The sequence below is a fragment of the Citrus clementina genome, unplaced genomic scaffold (genome assembly GCF_000493195.1).
Source record: "Citrus clementina cultivar Clemenules unplaced genomic scaffold, Citrus_clementina_v1.0 scaffold_7, whole genome shotgun sequence".
NCBI classification, from domain to species: Eukaryota; Viridiplantae; Streptophyta; class Magnoliopsida; order Sapindales; family Rutaceae; genus Citrus; species Citrus x clementina.
Window position 1 is genome coordinate 15,303,813 of NW_006262075.1, and position 20,265 is coordinate 15,324,077.

Consider the following 20,265-nt stretch of genomic DNA (forward strand, 5'->3'; position numbering starts at 1 on the left):
TCTAATCTCAATATAAACTCAACGTGCTCAAATAGATTAGTGGTACCCAAATACTAGGGTATTTGAGGGATGTTCAATGTCTCTGAGAGAGCTGTTGTTTGAATATCCAAGGTGAATAACAAGTTATACACTATTGGCGTTGGAGCACTAACATTATTCTTTTCGGGGAGGAACTTTACTTGAATTTTCAAATATTCCTTTTTTGCAAGAACTTGTAATATGTCCCAAGTGCACCTGAGGATGTCGCAGTCATTGGAAAAGACCTTTTGGCATCAAGCTTGTGTCAGAGATCATTGCCAGTTCGTTTTGTATACTTATTGGTACCCTGGCTATTACGCGGATTAAAACTTGGATTGGATATATGATTTGTTCCTTAGCTTGCTTCCTTCGAGTATCTCTAAGTGTAGGATGATTTATTTTTTTAGCTCGCGTTGTTAAAGTATCTTGAAATATTGGGAGGACTTTTAGTTCTAGTACCTAAGAACCCACAATTCGAAGGATCGTATAGACGAGATCTTTAAAATGTCATTGAGAAATAGGCTCTTCACCTTGGTGGATAATATTACATAGTTTAACTAACTTGCCCTTGTTAAGCCTAATTGTTCTCATTTTTGAATCTTTGAGATAGTTGCTGCTTCATTCCACTATCTTTTTCGCATCTTGCATCATATCATTGGAGAGTATGCCAAATTTTGTGCAAACATACTCAACGACTAGTTTGGCAAACACTGAGGAGGCTTTTATATGCTCCTACCTAAACGACGCTAATTATTTTAACTAGATTTTGGGCGAAGAGTAGCTAAACATAATAAATTTATAAATTAAAGGAGTAGTGATACATAAAGTAGCCAAGGTGAATTGTTTGTTTGCACTTTCCTTGGAGCTTGAGAAATAGTGGAAATGATAAAGTTTGGGTCAAGCTATGATCTAGAGAAAAGTAATGCTGAGAGCTTATTTTATCTTGCAAAAATAGAGAAAACAAGTTAGAGATGGATCCAACGGTGGCTGGTGACCAAACTCTAATGCTTAAATAAGTTTTGGGGCTATTTCAATGTTAAGAGCTTGCTAACTCTTTACAATGGTGGCAGCTATGTTAACATACATATTTCCATAATATTGATTTTGATGATAACAAATTGGATTAACAATGTTGGAGTCTTTAAAACTAATTAAATTTAGGCCGTGTGAAGTTTTTTAGACAAGGATAAGATTATGGAAATAAATGGATAACCGTTAATCCCTAATCAGCAAATTGTTTTTCTTAAGAAAGTTTTATAATTTTGATTTTGAAAGGTATTGATGAATTATTTATTAGAAAATGATAATATGATAAATTCCAAAGAGCAAATTCTTTGGAACCCGTGAACTATTTACTGAAAATGGTTAACTGGTAAATTTGAAAGCGCAACTTAACTTAAAATGGTAAACCGATTACTGAAAACGGTTACCTGATATCTCTTTGCAGGGTTACTGGAATTAATCGACAAATCGATTACTAGTAAACCGTAAGCTGACTTTAAGCATATTAGCTTCTGAAATTTTAATGGTAAACCAAAAACTCCAAACGATGAACCGATTATTCAAATTTCAGCATAACAGTAACTTGGACAAGGTCAAAATGGTGATTCGACAACAGTTAAACAATGATCCAATTATGCTCAGAAAGTCAACAACAACTAGTTTTCTCCTTCAACTATATAAAGGCTCAATCAAATTCAAATTATAGCGGATTCTACAATCATCATTGGGCTTGTTATTGTGTATTCAACATCTCTTGTGCTTAAAACTAAATAGATCACACTTTGGGATTTCATTTGAAAACTCATGCATTGTGTGAAAGAAAATTTTGTACATTCTTCACTTCAACATCAAATTAAGTGTTTGAGAGTGTGAGAAACACTTCGGTTAAGAGATTTGGAACAACTTCTTGTTGTAAAGGTTGATTGGCACCTTAAAACTCAATTGTAAAGATTTTGAAGTCATATGGTGTAAGGCTTGATTAATGAAATCCTCAAGCCCAATGAGCTTGGAGGCGTGGATGTAGGCGGTGTTTGCCGAACCACATAAAAATCTCGTGTTAGAATCTCTTTTCCTTCCCTCTTTACATTTTGATTGTTTATATTTATTTGTTTGTTATTTGCTTAATTTTATTAGATATTTGTATGGAATTTTGATTTAATTACTTTATAATTTTTAGAAAACCCAATTCACCATTCTCTTGGGTTACTTAGCCAATATTTTAAGGTATAAGTTAAAGAAGAGCCTTTGCCGTATGTTGTATACGTTATGCTTAGAATGACTTAGTTAGATAGAGAAAACCAAAGTGTTTTTATATAGAGTGCCCTAATGATATTCTTATCACCATGCCACCTGGCATAATTCTATTGGTGTTCTTTGCTACCTCAATAAGGATATTTCTATCTTTTTGCACATATGATCGTTTGGACCCTTTGGAGCATGCTTGGAGAATAATTTAGCGCATCATTTACACAATTTGTCCACACCTACATGTGTTGGACTCTACTGGCTGGTCCAACATACTCCTGTAGAGACTGTTCTCTAGTGGCTGACAGATTAGATAATGCCAAATGGTCCGGACTATTTTGGTGGGCTGTTTTTGGCTTTTTGCAGGCATGGCAGCTTGTTATTTCCTTTTATTTTTAGCAAAATATCTACTCATTGGTTCCTCATTTCAACTAAGGAATCAATATTCTTTTGGTGATATGATACTTCACGTGCCTGATATTTTGGACATTTTTCCTTACTTTTCTATCACTGTACTATGAAATCAACAAAATATTTTGATCCCTAGTATACTCAGTTTGAGTTAGCTTTCTCTCAATGACTTTTTCCATCATTAAGTGATATTGACACGTGGCATTCTATTGTTAATCTTTCATTTCATCTCCAAACTACTACTACTACTAAGAAATGTGTGCTAACTAGGGATGATAAAAAGGTGCAACTCGATCTTTGACTTCTAAATTAATTTTTAAAATTAAAAAAAATAATACTTAAAAGTTAAAACACACACATCACACACGTGGTTACAACTTACTCCACTAACATTTTTCTCTATTTCATAGTAGTTTAGTATTTCGTATTTGATTTATTTGCTTGTTAATTTGGTTAGGTTGTTATATATTTTATTATAATTAAAACTAAATAAAAATAATTTACTAAATACTTTACAACCAAATTTGACATAAGAATAAAACAATAATAATACAATATTATTAATAAAGAATGAAGAATTTGATTCCTATTCTAAAAGTATATAAACATTAAAAAATAAAATACAGAAATTATAATCAGATTCAAATAAAGCTTGAGTCAGAGCATGATCCAATAAAGGTCGGGTTAGGCCCAACCCTTAATTTGAAGGATCAGACTTTTTTTTTTGGGTTTTGTGTTGGGGGGGGGGGGGGGGGATCAGACTTTTTTTAAACTAACATCTTTCATTTTAATCATGAGGGTAGGCTAGACTAGCCTATTGTTAAAGCTTAAAGAGATATATCCATCCATATCATTATTTGGGCAGATAAAGTATACCCCTTTTTGTAGAACAAATAGAATGGTGAGCATGGCAAAGCAAAGTGCATTCTCTCATTGAGAGAACAACCTACAGAGCCTTTGTAAGATTGAGACTTGAGAGCGGCTAGGCCAACTAAAATTGCAGCAACACTTATATATATAAACTCGCTGTTTACGCAACAAAACATCAAAAGCAAACTCATGTGGGCTCTTCAATCTCCCCAAACTCCTCAATTACTCCGCTCTCCCTACCACACCAACTCTATCGCTCATCTCCCTCCAAAACCATCCTCAGTTTGTTGCTGCGTGTCCTTAAACTCCTCAACCACTCCCACTTCATTATCAAGCAGAAACAAAAACGAACTAATTCAATCTCTATGCAAACAGGGCAACCTCAAGCAAGCCCTCGATGTCCTCTCCAGCGAGCCGAACCCGACCCAGCACACTTACGAGCTCCTCCTCCTCTCTTGCGCCCACCACAACTCCTTATCCGACGCCCTAAACGTTCACTGCCACCTTACTGATAATGGGTTTGACCAGGACCCGTTCTTGGTGACCAAACTTATTAATGTTTACAGCCATTTTGACTCCGTCGATGATGCACGCCATGTGTTTGATAAAACGCGGAGAAGAACTATTTATGTCTGGAATGCGCTGTTTCGTGCGCTCACGTTGGCGGGGCGTGGGGAGGAGGTGTTGGAGTTGTATCGGAGAATGAATGGGACTGGGACTGGGATTCGGTCTGATAGGTTTACTTATACTTATGTGCTTAAGGCATGTGTCGCGTCGAGTTGCGGCTTTTCGTTATTGAAACATGGGAAGGAGATTCATGCGAGTGTATTGCGACATGGGTATAATGGGATTGTGCATATTATGACTACTTTGATTGATATGTATGCGAGGTTTGGGTGTGTGATGTATGCTGGTTTCGTTTTCAGTCAGATGGCTGTGAAAAATGTGGTCTCTTGGAGTGCTATGATTGCTTGTTATGCTAGAAATGGGATGGCTTTTGAGGCGTTGGAGCTTTTTCGTGAAATGATAATGGAGTCTCACGATTTATGTCCGAATTCAGTGACTATGGTTAGTGTGCTTCAAGCTTGCGCGGCTCTTGCTGCTTTAGAACAAGGGAAGATGATACATGGGTACATATTAAGGAGGGGTCTTGATTCTATTTTGCCTGTTGTAAGTGCATTGGTGACAATGTATGCGAGATGTGGAAAGCTTGAATTAGGTCAATGTGTTTTTGATCATATGGATAAGAGGGATGTCGTTTCTTGGAATTCTTTAATTTCAAGCTATGGGGTTCATGGATATGGAGGGAAAGCAATTCAAATTTTTAAAGAGATGATTTATCATGGAGTTTCACCGAGTCCTATATCTTTTGTTAGTGTTTTGGGAGCTTGCAGTCATGCAGGGCTTGTTGAGGAGGGGAAGATGTTATTTGAATCTATGCGTAAAGAGCATATGGTACGTCCTAGCGTGGAGCATTATGCTTGTATGGTAGATCTTCTTGGTCGTGCTAATAAGTTAGAAGAAGCAGCCAAGATTATAGAAGATTTGAGAATTGAACCGGGACCTAAGGTTTGGGGTTCATTGCTTGGATCGTGTCGGATTCATTGTAATGTTGAGCTTGCTGAGAGAGCAAGCAAAAGGCTTTTTGAGCTTGAGCCTACAAATGCAGGGAATTATGTACTTCTAGCTGATGTATATGCAGCAGCTGATATGTGGGATGAGGTAAAAAGAGTGAAAAGGCTTCTTGAAGCAAGGGGTCTGCAGAAAGTCCCAGGTCGAAGTAGGATTGAAGTTAAGAGGAAAATGTACTCATTTGTGTCCGTTGATGAGTTCAACCCGCAGTTTGAACAGCTGCATGCACTGTTAATCAATCTGTCAGCCGAGATGAAGGAGAAGGGCTATGTGCCACAAACCAAAGTTGTGCTTTACGACCTTGATGCAGAAGAAAAGGAACGTATTGTATTAGGCCATAGCGAAAAACTAGCAGTTGCTTTTGGACTCATAAACACTAGCAAAGGGGAGACAATTCGGATCACAAAGAACTTGAGGTTATGTGAGGATTGCCATTCTTTTACAAAATTCATTTCCAAGTTTGCCAATAAAGAGATTCTGGTTCGCGATGTTAACCGGTTTCACCATTTCCATAATGGTGTTTGCTCATGTGGGGATTATTGGTAGTTCAAAATGCCGCTTGCAATACTCAATCCTGATTGTTTTTCCTTTCTTTTGAAATAACAAAGAGATAACACAGAATTTTGAGGATGTACAGTACTCACATTGTTTAAACAATAATATACATGTATCTTGTAATGGTTATGTATTTGTTGTACGCTACTATGCTTGTACCATTTATTTTAATAGGACAGGCCAATTACATCTGGCTCTATTAAATTTGAAGCTGAATTCAAATTTATTTGTATTTATTTTGGTTCAATGATATGCTAATGCTAGAGAATCATTACGATTTAATATAATTTTTCCAAATTGATATTTTAAAAATAAATCAATGAAGAGAGGATTTATAGATGTTTTTTATTATTTTTTTTAAGGATAAATCAGAAACGAACTTTTGTCAAAAACAAAAATAAAATGAAGTGACCGTTTCCCCAATATCTATCACTAGGGTGTTTTTGAAAAACAAAAAAGCTCAACGTTTTGTTTCTGTTTCCTCTTCATCTTTTAGACCTCAAGCCCTAAGCAGTCTCTGCTCTTATAGTTTCCCATCCTCAGCGCTTGGTGAGTGTTAATTTTTTTTTCCTATTCATTCTGTAATTTTCTATATTTTTTCAGTATTAATTTTATTTATCATTCCTTTCCATTAATCGTATTGAACTTTTATTCGATGTACAAGCATAATGCTGAATATAATAGGGGTTCATGTTAAGACCTAAACGGAGTTGAAAGATGAAATTGCTCTTACACATTCAGAGGCAGAGTTTGATTCATTTGCAGCCTAAAGTTTCTGCGGGAGTTATCTCTTATTGTTGTAAGCTCAGAATTAAAAGATGTTGTTCCACATTCTCTTGGGGAGAAACACGCAATTACACCCACGTCACTTTGGTCACAACCTTTCGCAATCACTAAGTGTCCAAACTTATGAAAGATATTTGAGGGCACTCGTAGGCGATGTTAATCGCAAATTCTAGCCAAATTTAACCCAAAGAAAGAAATGCAAACTGGTTTAGCTGATGCAATGGGGATTTTTTTTTTGCAGTGGTCGGCATGGATTTGTGGTGGCAATTATGGGTGTAGAGAGCATTGGGACAGGGCTGATTCGAGATGGGATTGGGTTTGTGACTTTTCCGGTAAGATGCCAGTGTATTGTCTTCAGACCCTTTAGAGGGGAAATCTTGGGAGCTGCTGTTACTATGGTGAACAAGGTAGCATTTTTCAATGCGTGCTATGAAGTTTAAGATGCAATTCTCTTGAGGATGTTTATGTTGTGACTGTTTGGAATTTCGGCAAATGGGATTTTTAGCTGAAGCTGGGGCTGTTCAAATTTTTTTGGTGTCGAACCATGTAAGATGTTTTTATTTTTGGTTCAAACTTCAGTGATTGACATACATCTACTGATTCCTTTTAGATTTAATGTTTTACATAGAGATCTTTGCGGTGACAGCTGCGTATCCCGCATCTTCTTTCTGTGTGTCTACACTCTCGTGACAAAGAACTTCAGGAATTAGGCTCCATTTGTACTGCTTTTATGAGTAGAGCTTTTACTATGAAAATTGTAATTGTTTAGTTGTCAATGATAGTTTTTATTACAATTATAAAATTATTTTAGTAGACAAATATTTTAAAGTAGTGTTATCAAAGGAATGAAAAAAATATTGTTAAATAAGTAAAACATATTTTAGATATTTTAACATTTTAAAAATACTTTTCGATATCTACTCCCAAAAGTTCAAAATTTGAGCTTTTACTGGTAAAGGCAAAAAAAACTCATTTAATCTACAAAAAGCTCTACTCAGAAAATAACTAAACAATAACAAAAATTTTCAAAAGAGTTTGTGCGATTAAACAAGCACTTATGACTATTTGACAAATTATATCAAACAGTTACTTGGATTAGAAATTTTTTAATTTTATATTTCATTGTTGTAGAAAAAACAAGCATCCATTTGCCATGGCTAAAAGACTTTCTTCAATGCAGAAACCTCTACTAAGTCTTTCCTTTTAGGTGCTCATATGGTAGAGCGGTCATTTTGCATGCAAGAGGCATTGGGATCCAATAAAAAATTATAATTTATTATGATTTCTAACATCTGTATTAATACAATTTTGATGTGTTTTAGTTGATACCTGATGACATGGAACTCCAGACTGGAGATTTACCAAATTATACCACCTCTGATGGATCAGTATGTATCAGTTTCTAACTAATATCTGAAAGGAAAAAATTAGTTACCATCAATTTTCTAGTCGCACAAATGTAAGCTAGAATTGCTTCTTCCAGGTTAAGATTCAAAAGGACTGTTAGTTACGGTTGAAGATAATTGGGACTCGAGTGGATGCTACTGAAATTGTAAGCACGCAATCCAATGAACCTAACTCATTCAAATTCTCTTCTCATAATTTTCAAATACAAACCATTTCTTCAGCCTGATTTCTTCATTTGGGTTTCCTATAACTCAAGATATTACATATTTCCTTGTTCATTTCTGCTAATTCTTTGGATCCACTTGTGTAGGTACAGTTTGAAATTTCCTCAATCTTGATACTTATTTAATGTGGTTCATGCCCAAAATAAGATTTGACTTCTTTTAGTTGGGGATCCTGTTACTTATGGAGCAAAAGATACAAAATCCCAAAATATTAACACACCTATGTGTGACTGAACATTATTCATCTTTCTGGTAGTGGAGTTCATGAGCATACATAAGTATAAATAGTCTATATATTTGATAGTTTAATCATTTACCTTGCTGCATATTTTATCTTTGTTCCTTTTGCATTTCTGCATTGGCTCCATAAAGGGTGATTTCTTGGGTGTAATTAATTATCCTACAACGCTTTAGTGGGGTTTTCTCTATGACATTTTTTGCCATGGGTGGAGGATCTCAGTTGCAGATTAAGGTGGAATGAGAAGACCGTTTTGCTCAAATTTGAGATTCTGTCTTTGCATAAAACCCAAAGTTCCGTGTACTCATTTTTAGATGTCAATACAAATTTCGTGCATTTTTAGTGGCATTTGGTGCCAAATGACACCTACATTTCTGAAATTGCATTAATGCATGTCAATCAGATGAACTTGGTAAACTGATGCTCATCTTCTGCCCTCATTTGGAAAGTTTATGAATCAGCAGCCTAGACTTTTCTAAGATCATTTTAGTTCTTTGTTCATTGTTCTTTATAACTGCAACAAATTTCGGATATCTCAAAGCATGTTTAAGTACACAAGAAAATTGTTTGTGCAATGCCCTGTGTTTTGAGCTTATGCTTTTATTTTTATTCATCCAGACCAAAGCACAAAAGATCAGAAACTGCTCCTTATGAAGCAAGCAATTACAATTACAATCAATTTTGTGCTCAACTCATTTCCTGTTAGGAAAAAGCATGGCGAGAAGTAGAAAAACAAAGAGCAGATAAGCACCCTGTAGAGGCTATGTGACGAGAGCTCGACAAAGGACTATTTGTAGGTTCTGGCAGCAGTCCCATGTATCCCGAATCGCCGGGCAGTCTCATGTATGGCAATGTGGGTGATTCACTAAACCAAGAATCTGCCATTGTTGATTGCCCAGCGGCAGCAGATCTGTGTTGAATAATGACCCTGTAAACAAAAGGAATGATGCCCTCCATTTGTTTGTGTGTGTGTGTGTGAAAGAGAGATTTGGCAGCAAAGCATAATAATGGAGAAGGGGTTTGGTAAAATATCCGTTTCTTCCCGCCTAAAATGAGAGCTCACTTCCACCTGAAGGCACATTTCAAAAGACTTACCAAATTAGATCAATTAATCAACTTTTTTTTTTACATTTTAAACGTCTTTTTCATGCTATTTGGGCCACATTGTTGTTTAGGGGTGGGCACGGTTCGGTTCGAAATTAAGTAGAACCAATTTAAATCGGTTATTTTATAAAAAGAACCGAATAAGAACCAAACTCAATAAGAACCGAACTCAAACGGTTCTTTTTGGATCGATTCGGTTCGGTTCGGTTTTTTTGGTTCTGGGCCTATTGGGCTTATTTTGAATTTTTAATTTTTTAGTCCATTGGGCCTCATCAATGTAAAAAAAATTTTAACAATTAATTTATCTTAATTTTATTACAAATATTAACAATAAATACAAAATATTCAAAACACATTTTATCACTAATATCTTACTAACTATTATTAAGATACTCCCAAAATATGAAATATTAAAATTTCAAAATACATAACCAAACTCCAATACTCCATCTATATAAACATAATCATAATGTTATAAAGAGAAATAACACATGTTTGATTTGAATAAAATTATTAACACATGTTTGATTTGAATAAAATCAAAAAATAATTCGGTTTTTCGGTTCGGTTTTTCAGTTCAGCTAAGTGAACCGAATACTGAACCGACATTTCGATTTTTTTTACAAACGGTATATTCAATTTTTTAAAAAAATAAAAACCGAACCGAATTAGAAAAAACCGTCGATTCGGTTCGGTTTTTTTAACACTACGGTTTTTTTACCCACCCCTATTGTTGTTATACGTTCGTTATTTGTAACTATCATAAGTCACACTCACACATGTTAATGGGATCAATTTATATTTGGATAATATTTGGGTCGGTGAATTTTGTTACGACTAATAAATTTAACATAAAAATTTAAGTTTTGAGTTGGTCAAATTTAATACAAGTGCAAACGGGTAGTATTTATGACACTAGCTTATTGGTTATTGATTATGTTTGTGGTCGGGTTTTAATTATATGATCTGTCAATTTGTTTATGACATAATTATTTAATGAGCAATTGTATCGAGTTAATCCACTACTCGTATAAAGTTGAAGACTTTTTTGATATTTGGAAAGAAAATAAGAAAATATTTGAAATTTAATAAAAACGTGACTAATAACAATATATTGATTTGATGTGATTGATTATTTAATTAAGTATCATTTTTAATTGTTTTAGAAAGTATGTATATATTGTTTAATAATTTATAATAAATAGGTCAAACTCGCATGTTATGTATGTCCCATTATTTTTATATAATTTTTATTCACCCCTGTATTTTAAATTTTTTTTATTATGACCCCGCTATTAGCCTTCCCATTTTTACTAATATAATGCTAAAAGTATTTTATATATATATATATATATTAATATTATTCTTGCTGTTTTTATGGCGTAATGTTTTTATTTATTAATTAGTTTTATTAGATTATCAGTTTGACAGAGTTTCCTTCAAGTGGAGTTATCTCTAATTATAAAATTCAAAAAAATTGAAAAACTTATTTAAAGATATTAATAATTTAATGATTAATAAAAAATTTCAAAGAAAAAAAAGTGAGTTATAAAAAAAGTGTAGAAAAGAGGAAAAGCGAAAAAGAAAGGGTTATCCAAAAGGCAAAAAGAAAAAAAAAGCGCAAAATCTAATGAAAAAAATAATAAACAAAGGCTTCTCTCTCTCGCTATCCCCATCCGGTTCGGGTATAAAACCCGGCGCGCGATTCGATTCATCAATTTCGGTTCGATCCAGTACCACCTCCACCGCCACGTCCACCGCCTCCGCCGCCGAAACTAACATGAATTCTCCTTGCCGGGAGAAGCTCTTCGTGGAGCATTGTAAAGGCGTTAACGGCCTCGAAAAAGTCGTTTTGCGCGAAGTTCGCGGCTGTTCCGCTGAGGTCTAGCTTACCGCTTACCAATCTCTCTCGTATTTATTCATATATTCTTAAATTTTAATCCAATTTATTAAAATTTCATTTTCGTTTCCACTAGATCTGAATTAACTGTTTGTTTGTTTGTTTGCGTGTGTTGATAGTTAATATCATTTTTAATATTGCATGTAGAAAATAGAAATTATTTTATATGTTAAACGTAAAATATACATAAATTTAAAAAATAATTTTTATCCTATTGAATATGAAAAAATTTGTGAAGAAGATGAGTATAATGCCAAATGTAACAGTTACCAATTACACTGCAGTCATGTACATAATTAGATTGAACGTTGATTGGATTGAAGAAAGTCTCTAAGTCTGAGGTAGCCAATAATTTGTTTTATTGATCCGGTTGATCACCTCTGATTGTTATGCTTGATTCTTTTTAGTTTTATTCATTTTAAACATTTTGATTTGACTACAGATATATCTCTATGGGGGACAAGTAATATCTTGGAAGAACGAGTATGGGGAAGAATTGCTTTTTCTTAGTAGCAAGGTACGGCATTAATTAACTTGTTTTTCTATTGTAAGAACCTTTTCAATAAAGGACCACATTAATTAATTTATTCGTTTGTTTTACTCTCCTTTTGTTGTAAGAATATGCAATTTTAAGAGCCAAAAGTGAAACTAAAACTCTATCTTGACCTAGTAGTTGTGCTAGTGATTGCCTGTGTTATGTAAATTGGCATGAGTGCTGAGCTTCTAACATGTACACTGGGTTCTGACATGTATAAACGAAAACAAATTGATGAGAGAAGGACGCACCTGCATACACACAGTGCATGTGTGCATATTATCATGTGTAAAACTGTAGGCATGTAAAAACATGAAAATTGGTGAATTTAGAGACACTACAGGATTTGAAGTAGTAATCATTTGTAATGTATGAGAGCTGGTGGCGAGTTTCCTGAAATTGTCAAACCTAAATAAAAGGCCAGATTGAGTAAAATGAATTCTTTTTTGCTAGCTAGGAGGGACTTGAGAGACTACGTAAAAGGAACACATATTTGAGAGCTATATGGCACTGAAAGATTCATGTATTAAAGTATTGGAAAAAAAAGCAAAACCAACGGAGGGTACCAGCTGCCAACTACAAAATTTCACTTGTAAAATTTGTGTGTCAAAGATTCTGCTTCCCGTTATCTGCTTTTTTTTTTTCTCGTTATTTTTGTTTTCTTCTCTACTTACATGGAGAGGAATTTAATACTTTATGTTAATGTGTGCACTTGCAATCTTTGTCAAAGTGTCCAGGAAGCCCTATTTATAATTTTTATGCATCCTTGAAGGGGGGTTTGAAAAATTTTCCTTACTAATGTATGTGGACACAGCTTTATATTACACAACCCTAAACTCTATGTATCTATCTCATGCTTAAGCATGTGTGTGACTACTAAAATTTATTTGACATCTGATGCTAATATTGCAGTCTGCTTCTTAGTATTCTGATCACTTTTGTAGGCAGTAATGATGCTTTCAGATCAAACTTGTATTCTGAGCTTTCCTCATTAGCAGGGTTTCCACCTTTATTTTTCTGATTTGTAAAATTAATTTCTGCTTTTTGCAGGCCACTTTTAAGCATCCAAAGCCAATTCGTGGAGGTATACCAATATGTTTCCCTCAAGTATGTGCTTCACTTTGCTAAGCTATTATTCTGATTCCATTTTTATTTGTTTCTTTCTGAAATACATTTTTTTGATGTATGCAGTTTGCAAATCACGGTTCCCTTGAAAAACATGGATTTGCAAGAAGCAGGGTATGGAGCATTGATCCTGATCCCCCACCATTTTCCGCAAATAGCTCCAGCCAGGCCTGTGTTGATTTAATCCTTAAACACTCTGAAGAAGAAGTTAAGATCTGGCCTCACAGGTGCATGACTCTAATTTGGCGGTTACTGGTCAATTCAGTTTGAATGTTTGACTGGTCAATTCCTTTAGTCCTTTTAATTCGGAAGTAAGTCAGCAGCATAGAGAATAAAGTTCGTCTTTGGGGTTCTGTTGCAAAAGATTTTCAAGATAGTTGTTCTTTTTTACTTTTGGCTTCGAAGGGGTTTTGAGACAGTTGTAAGTGAACAATAGAACAGTTTTACAGGAGGGGTTAGGGTTTGTTTTTTATTTCAATGCAAGATATTTTTTTTTTTTTGATTTTGTAGTTTTTGTATTCATACAACTTTGGGTTTTTGCTTCTCATTTTTCACTTTGCACATTAATATACTTTATTTTTCTGTCTCTTATTAAAAAAATAATATAACAGTGATAAATAAAAAGAGTAAGTTTCATCTTTTTCTTATTTGTGGCTAAGGATTTTAAGTTTAGGGAATAGATCTTATTAGATTGAGCTAAGAGTTTGTTATAACATGTTAACAGCTTGATTGTGTACATCTGATGTCTGAAGTGAAATGCATATCTGTATATTTTCGCTTTCTGTATCTTTTTTTTGAGTCCACCAATGTGTATTAAATGATAACTATTTGCAGATATGAGTTTCGTCTAAGGATAACTCTTGGACCTGGCGGGGATTTGATGTTGACATCCCGTATCAGAAACACAAACACTGATGGAAAATCATTTGCGTTCACATTTGCCTATCACACCTATTTTGCTGTTTCTGATATCAGGTTCTCTAGTGAGATCTTTCTTTAGCTAATCTTCTGAACTCTTGTCTAACTTTTGAATTTTTCGAGTATTTGTTAATGATTTTCATCCTGATTGAAACTGTTATTTACATTCTATCATATACTTTGTTTGCAAAAAATGACTGTTGGCACATCAATAAGTGTTAAAACAATTGTCAGATACTAGTACACCTGCTGGAATTGTGTTCTGTATCATATATATAACAGTCTTTGTAAAGAAGTTTTATATTTTTGTTATTTATCAGAGACTTTATCTTATCATGATGAAAATGAGCCCTGCAATTTTGGTCTAATTTATTTTTTATAGCAAGTAAAATTGGAGTTTCTGCCAGAAAACTGATATTTTATTTTGTTGGCAGTAGTACATGTACAAATGTTGGTTGCTCAGTCATCCTAATAGAATGCTGGTGGGAAAGGGGATGTGCCTGTATTTGATTGTTATGAACTGTATTTACTGTGATGAATTATTTACCCTTCTTAATGGTTAATTATTATTTCTCTTTGATATCTCGATATATCTGATAAAATTTGTGGGAGATCAAAAAGTCAGGGAAGAAGTCATCAAACCTACGAAGTGATGGTATTTATACTTTTTGACCCAAAGAAATGCTAAATATAGAGAAAAACTCAAATTAATAATCAATTTCAGAATGATGGGTTTGGGAAAGCATCAAGACACGAGGAGCTTAATTATTACTTATTTTAAGCCTTAAATGGAAAAATGGATTGAAAGTAACATTATTTGGGCATCTTTAGACATATTATTATATTCGATGGTATGATTGTTGGGGAAGACTCTACTAAAACATATGTGCAATATAAATATGAAATTTTAGGAAGAAAAATGATTTTGTGGGAAATGGGAGAGAAACGTGTCTTACAGGTAACCATAAGTGATACGGATGGAGATAGTGGCCAGGGAGAGCTGCCAAAAAAGTTGTAAATTTCTCTAATTATTAACTTTCCATAATATCCTTTTCTCAGAAAATAATTCCTTGAATAATAATTTGCTATTTAAGGGCTTTGATGAAATTAAAATTTCAAAATTTATCTTTGAAAATCATGCGAGGGCATTTGTAAATTGTAGTAGATGTGACCCAAAGTTTGTGGATAAAGTTTTGTTCGACTAATGGTGTATTCTTCACTAACCTAATTTTCCTGTTTTATATTTCATTGTCTCCTTTTTTTGGGGGGTTTCTTGTTTTAGTGAAGTGCGAGTAGAAGGATTGGAGACGCTTGATTATCTGGACAACTTGAAGGATAAAGAGCGATTCACCGAACAAGGAGATGCAATAACATTTGAATCAGAAGTTAGTGTCTGCTCTAATGTGGATGACAGTAGTATTGCAATATATGTTTCTTCTATCTTTAACTATAATAATTTCTTTCATGGTAAAGGTAGACAAAGTATATCTGAGTACACCTACAAAAATAGCTATTCTAGATCATGAGAGGAAACGGACTTTCGTATTGCGGAAGGATGGACTTCCAGATGCGGGTGAGTTAGCCATGACTATGTTGTTCATTTGCCTTTTAGTTTTCTATTTCTATGTTAATGCATACAAATATCATCATTGTGAGGAGATAGAACATTTTATATTTAGAAGGGGGGGTACATTGCAATGCACATTGGTATCATATATTCTTCTTATGTTGGCCTCTGGTTAGTGTTTCTGCAAACAGTAATCCATTCATGGGTGGGAAAGGGTCATCATTTGTAACACAATTTAAAAAAAAAAAAAAAAAAAGAGAGATTATGCTTGATGTTTGAAGCCATATCTAATTCTGATGATAACGATTCTAGTTGTAAAATTTTTGTACCAAGTGAATATAGATCATTACATGTTTCAATATATTGGCACGGCATTGCAAAACACAATTGCATGTATTGTTCATAATCATAATTATCTGCCGCTGCAGTGGTCTGGAATCCTTGGGATAAGAAAGCAAAGGCAATGGCTGATTTTGGCGATGATGAATACAAACATATGCTGTGTGTAGAGGCTGCTTGTGTGGAAAAGCCCATTATATTGAAACCTGGCGAGGAGTGGAGAGGAAGACAGGAGATATCTGCTGTTCCTTCCAGTTATTGTAGTGGACAACTTGACCCCAAAAAAGTATTCCAAAGTGATTAAAAGATGAGGTCTTAGCGGTGCATCATACCTACAGGTACTTAAAACCTATAGCATACTAGTACTTAAAATCTATAATATAACGATTAAGCATTTTATTGGTTGCATTTATTGTTGTATGAAAGGGAGCAAATATTATGAAAAATTAGGTACACGTGTCGGTGTTGTATCAGGAACTGAAAATAACAAGTAATTTATACGTTCCACTAGTGAAATGATGATTCTTGAATTCTTGGATTGGACATCTTTTACATCTCTTGATTTTCGGATAATCTTGAAAATTGATCTTTGCAAATTTCTCTCAATCTTCTTGTAGGTACTCGATTGGCTTCGTGCATCTGGTGCTGTCAGTGGATTCTTGCCCAGATTTTTCTGAAGGGCAGAATTTGAGGGAAAGTGAAAAAACAGGCGATTAAAAAGAGGCCATTAGTATTTTTTTGGTAAATTTCTTGCCCTTAGGAAGAAGGAGAATGAGAAGAACAGAAGCATTAAGCTCTTAGGTTTTATATTCCTTTTTGGCTTTTTGGAATTATTGAAATTGAAAAATATCTTCATTCATTTTAGGAAATCCCTTGTCAGTATAGTTTCCCGAAAATGATGAAATATTGAAATTTACTTCGGATGAAGCCCCATAAAAGAAGCATGATAATGAAAATCCATTTTTGGTCCAAATGTATATTTTTCTTTCCAATTTTGCTCAGTTATTTCGGAGCAAATTAAACTTGCCTAACTATCATTTGTGGGGTGTTTTTCTTTCTTTTGTCCATGTATTCCAGAAATATTAAAACTCAAAATGAAAATATTTTTGTAGTCACCATAATATCATTATCATTGCAACAAACTTTGAGTCACTGCGAAAAAATATCTAGAGAGCATTAATCAAGTAATTAACATCAATGGTGCAAGTTGTACAAATTAGAATTTATGTAGCCAAAGCGGCAAAAGCTACAAGCAAACCATAAATCTCAGATAAACAAGTAAAAGTTGCCGGTGCTGCTGAATTGTCACGAACAAGATGTAATTAGCAGTAGCTAATGATTTATGAGTCATTTTAGTGCCAATTACAGCAAGGAAGGCCAATAGCTGACAATAATATGGAGTAACCAAAACTTGTCAACTAATATGTCTACGAAAGCAATCGGCTTCTTCACTTAAGTTCTCATACTAACTCTTGCGAGCATGTGGAAGAAACAGCCAGAATACACTACATGAGATTTTCATCCTTGACAAACTATATCAAATATCAATGCAATAGCTGACCATTCGAGTAATCCCAATTTCAAAAAAGGAAAATGATTCCGGAACACACATAATATCTGGTACTAAAATTTTATCACCTTTTTGAAAAACTCCCAACAGCTATCCTTTTAGAGGAGTTCTGTCATCAGCATGCCTCGAACCAGGCTCCACCCTTGTTAATGATCACACAGTAGCATGCCGTATCATTTTACAACGTCTGCATGAAAAGTTTAACCCTTAACGACGTTCTCCAAAGCAGATTTTTGCTTTGATAATCTTGCTACCACCTCAACATTTACTACCATAATCATTTTTCGTCGACTTTTCGGAAGAAAATGATGGAAGCAAGTCCAAACATTCACGATATTTTTCATTCTCCGCCAGTAAGTCTACGAGTGTTCATCTGGCATCACATTTCTCTCATCCATTTTATGAAGTAGTTCGACCACCTTTGGAGCATCATTCTTTTTTTAAGAAACCATTCATAAGGGTGTTGAATGTGACAACATCTGGAGCACAACCATTTTCCTCCATACTTAACAACAAATCAGTTGCCTTTTCCATTCGCCCTTCTTTACAAAGGGGACGAATCAGAATGCTGTACGTTACAACATCTGGCGCTAGACCTTTATGATATAATTTGTGGAGCAACTCCCAAGCAACATCGAGTCTCCTTGATTTACAAAAATCCGTGAATAAGAGAATTGAAAATGTCAACAGAAAGTTCACGATTTTTGCTCTCTAAAGAGCGAAATAATTCCATTGCCTTCCAAACATGACCATTCTTGCAAAGCCCAACAATGACAATGTTATAATATGTCAATGTATTAGGTACAACATTACATTAGTTTCATCTCAGCAAATAATTTTTCAGCTTCTCCAACCCTCCCCATTTGAAAAAGGCCGGTTAACAAGGTGCTATAGGTATTCAAAATCATATCACGATAAAGATTCATGGCTTCCTCAACATTTGAATTCTTGCAATACCCACCTATCAAGACATTGTAGCTATAATAATTAGCCATACACCTTGGTTTGATTCATATACACATATTGTTATACTTACTAAAAGAGGAAAAAAGTCCATATATCTTTTTTTTTTTTTAGCCCTGACAATAATTGGCCAGTTTTTTTTTTTTTTTTTTACTTTTTTGCCTATAATTATTAGTAGCCAACTAATATTGGACTCTAAAAAAAAAAACAAAAACAAAGAAGTATAAGGGCAAGTGTACAAAAGGGTAGATGGGATAAGAACACTACTACTACAATTAAACTGTTTTATAAGAGAACTAATCAAGGATAAAGATGATAATAATATTAGATTTCTTTCTTTGAAAGGACAATTTTATATATGGATGAAAACAACTAGCCAATTAAAGTATAGTTTTCTTTCTTTTGAGTATAGATAGAGTTATAAACTCTTTATGATGTGGTATATATAATTCAATTGGTTGGATTAAATAGTTCTTGGTCCACATAATTTATTTTTAATATTTTCTATTTTCATACAACCAATAAATTTAGGCCACATGACCCACATCAGTTTATACAAAATAAACTTATACAAGAATTTGCAACTCTATCATCACTTTTTTTTAGGAGGTTATGTAATAGTATGTACATGAATAATGTGTCTTATTAATTAAATTTTTATTTTTGAGAATAAAAAAATTATACATATATAGAATTAAGATATAAAAATTTGCATATTCATTTGATACAATGAGAGATGTCATTATAAATAATATAAAAATTAATACTTATTATACAAAACGATGTTGTAATGACACACATCAATTATAAATAAAAAAAATTTGCTTCTTAATTTTGTAAGCGTAGTACTACAGCTAAGAATTGAACACTTATTAGTTAGCAATATGAGATTCGCAATATTAGCATTTTTTTTGTGCACTATTATTGTTGTTTAGAGAACTTATGAATGGACACAAATAACAAAACACTCCAAAATCATTTATTGAATTCTAAAATAATACTGCACATATGCACTAATATAAGTATCTTAAACATGAAAATTTAAGTAGTTATTTGATTATGAAATTGTATCGCGGAATTGATCAAGTACAAGTAGGGGGGCATTTCTCGCAGCAAATCAAGTCTCCTTCATAAATTTGATGGGAGAGACTTGATTTGTTACGAGGAATTTCCCTTATTTCCACCAAATTGCACTACTACAAAAATGCTAAATAATGACCCATATGTTATGACCGTTATTTTTAATAACCGTCATTAAAAATATTTAATGACGGTTCTTAGAAAAACCGTCATAATATCTAACATTTATAATGACGGTTCTATTATAGAACCGTCATTAAATATTATGTTAAAATATATTTTTATTTTTAATGACGGTTATTTATAAAAACGGTCATTAAAAGTTAGAAATTTATAATGACGGTTCTATAATAGAACCGTCATTAAATATTATGTTAAAATATATTTTTATTTTTAATGACGGTTATTTATAAAAACGGTCATTAAAAGTTAGAAATTTACAATGACGGTTTTGTTACATAACCGTCATTAAATATATAGTATTACTTTTAATGACGGTTATTTATAAAAACAGTCATTGTAAATTTTAAATTTTTAATGACAGCTCTGTTATATAACCGTCATTAAATGTCAATCTTAATTTTAATGACCGTTATTTATAAAAATAGTCATTAAAAATTCAAAATTTATCATGACGATTTTATTATATAACTGTCATTAAATATTCAACTATTACTTTTAATGACGGTTTTATTTAACAACCGTCATTAAAACATCTATTACTTTTAATGACGGTTTTTAGATAAAACCGTCATTAAAAGTCACAACTACAAAAT

At 33.5% G+C, this 20,265-nt stretch overlaps 2 protein-coding genes and 1 long non-coding RNA gene across 3 annotated transcripts; all 3 read left to right on the forward strand.

Moving 5' to 3' along the window:
• The first annotated feature begins 3,554 nt into the window (after window positions 1–3,554).
• LOC18036662 (pentatricopeptide repeat-containing protein At3g46790, chloroplastic) lies at window positions 3,555–5,923 on the forward strand. The gene has a single exon (XM_006427630.2). The coding sequence runs from the start codon at window positions 3,736–3,738 to the stop codon at window positions 5,722–5,724; it is 1,989 nt and encodes a 662-aa protein (XP_006427693.1). The 5' UTR covers window positions 3,555–3,735; the 3' UTR covers window positions 5,725–5,923.
• Window positions 5,924–6,125: 202 nt separating this feature from the next.
• Window positions 6,126–9,456, forward strand: LOC112096812. The gene is made up of 5 exons (XR_002904639.1): window positions 6,126–6,282; window positions 6,761–7,065; window positions 7,842–7,907; window positions 8,003–8,071; window positions 9,007–9,456. It is a non-coding gene; the product is annotated as an uncharacterized LOC112096812 (long non-coding RNA).
• Window positions 9,457–11,098: 1,642 nt separating this feature from the next.
• On the forward strand, window positions 11,099–16,849 carry LOC18035738 (putative glucose-6-phosphate 1-epimerase). Its single transcript, XM_006427633.2, has 9 exons — window positions 11,099–11,374; window positions 11,835–11,909; window positions 12,978–13,034; window positions 13,119–13,279; window positions 13,887–14,027; window positions 15,253–15,355; window positions 15,444–15,543; window positions 15,966–16,214; window positions 16,494–16,849. Exons 1-8 carry the CDS (start codon window positions 11,123–11,125, stop codon window positions 16,178–16,180), a joined length of 1,104 nt encoding a protein of 367 aa, XP_006427696.1. The 5' UTR covers window positions 11,099–11,122; the 3' UTR covers window positions 16,181–16,214; window positions 16,494–16,849.
• The last annotated feature ends 3,416 nt before the right edge of the window (window positions 16,850–20,265 follow it).

What these genes read in the sequence shown, in the direction of transcription:
- LOC18036662 (XM_006427630.2), top strand. Translation starts at nt 3,736, where the DNA reads ATGTGGGCTCTTCAATCTCCCCAAACTCCTCAATTACTCCGCTCTCCC.
- LOC18035738 (XM_006427633.2), top strand. Translation starts at nt 11,123, where the DNA reads ATGAAAAAAATAATAAACAAAGGCTTCTCTCTCTCGCTATCCCCATCC. An exon ending in TGCTTTTTCTTAGTAGCAAG is followed by an intron (nt 11,910 to 12,977) that starts GTACGGCATTAA and finishes TGCTTTTTGCAG; the next exon opens with GCCACTTTTAAGCATCCAAA. An exon ending in GTTAAGATCTGGCCTCACAG is followed by an intron (nt 13,280 to 13,886) that starts GTGCATGACTCT and finishes AACTATTTGCAG; the next exon opens with ATATGAGTTTCGTCTAAGGA.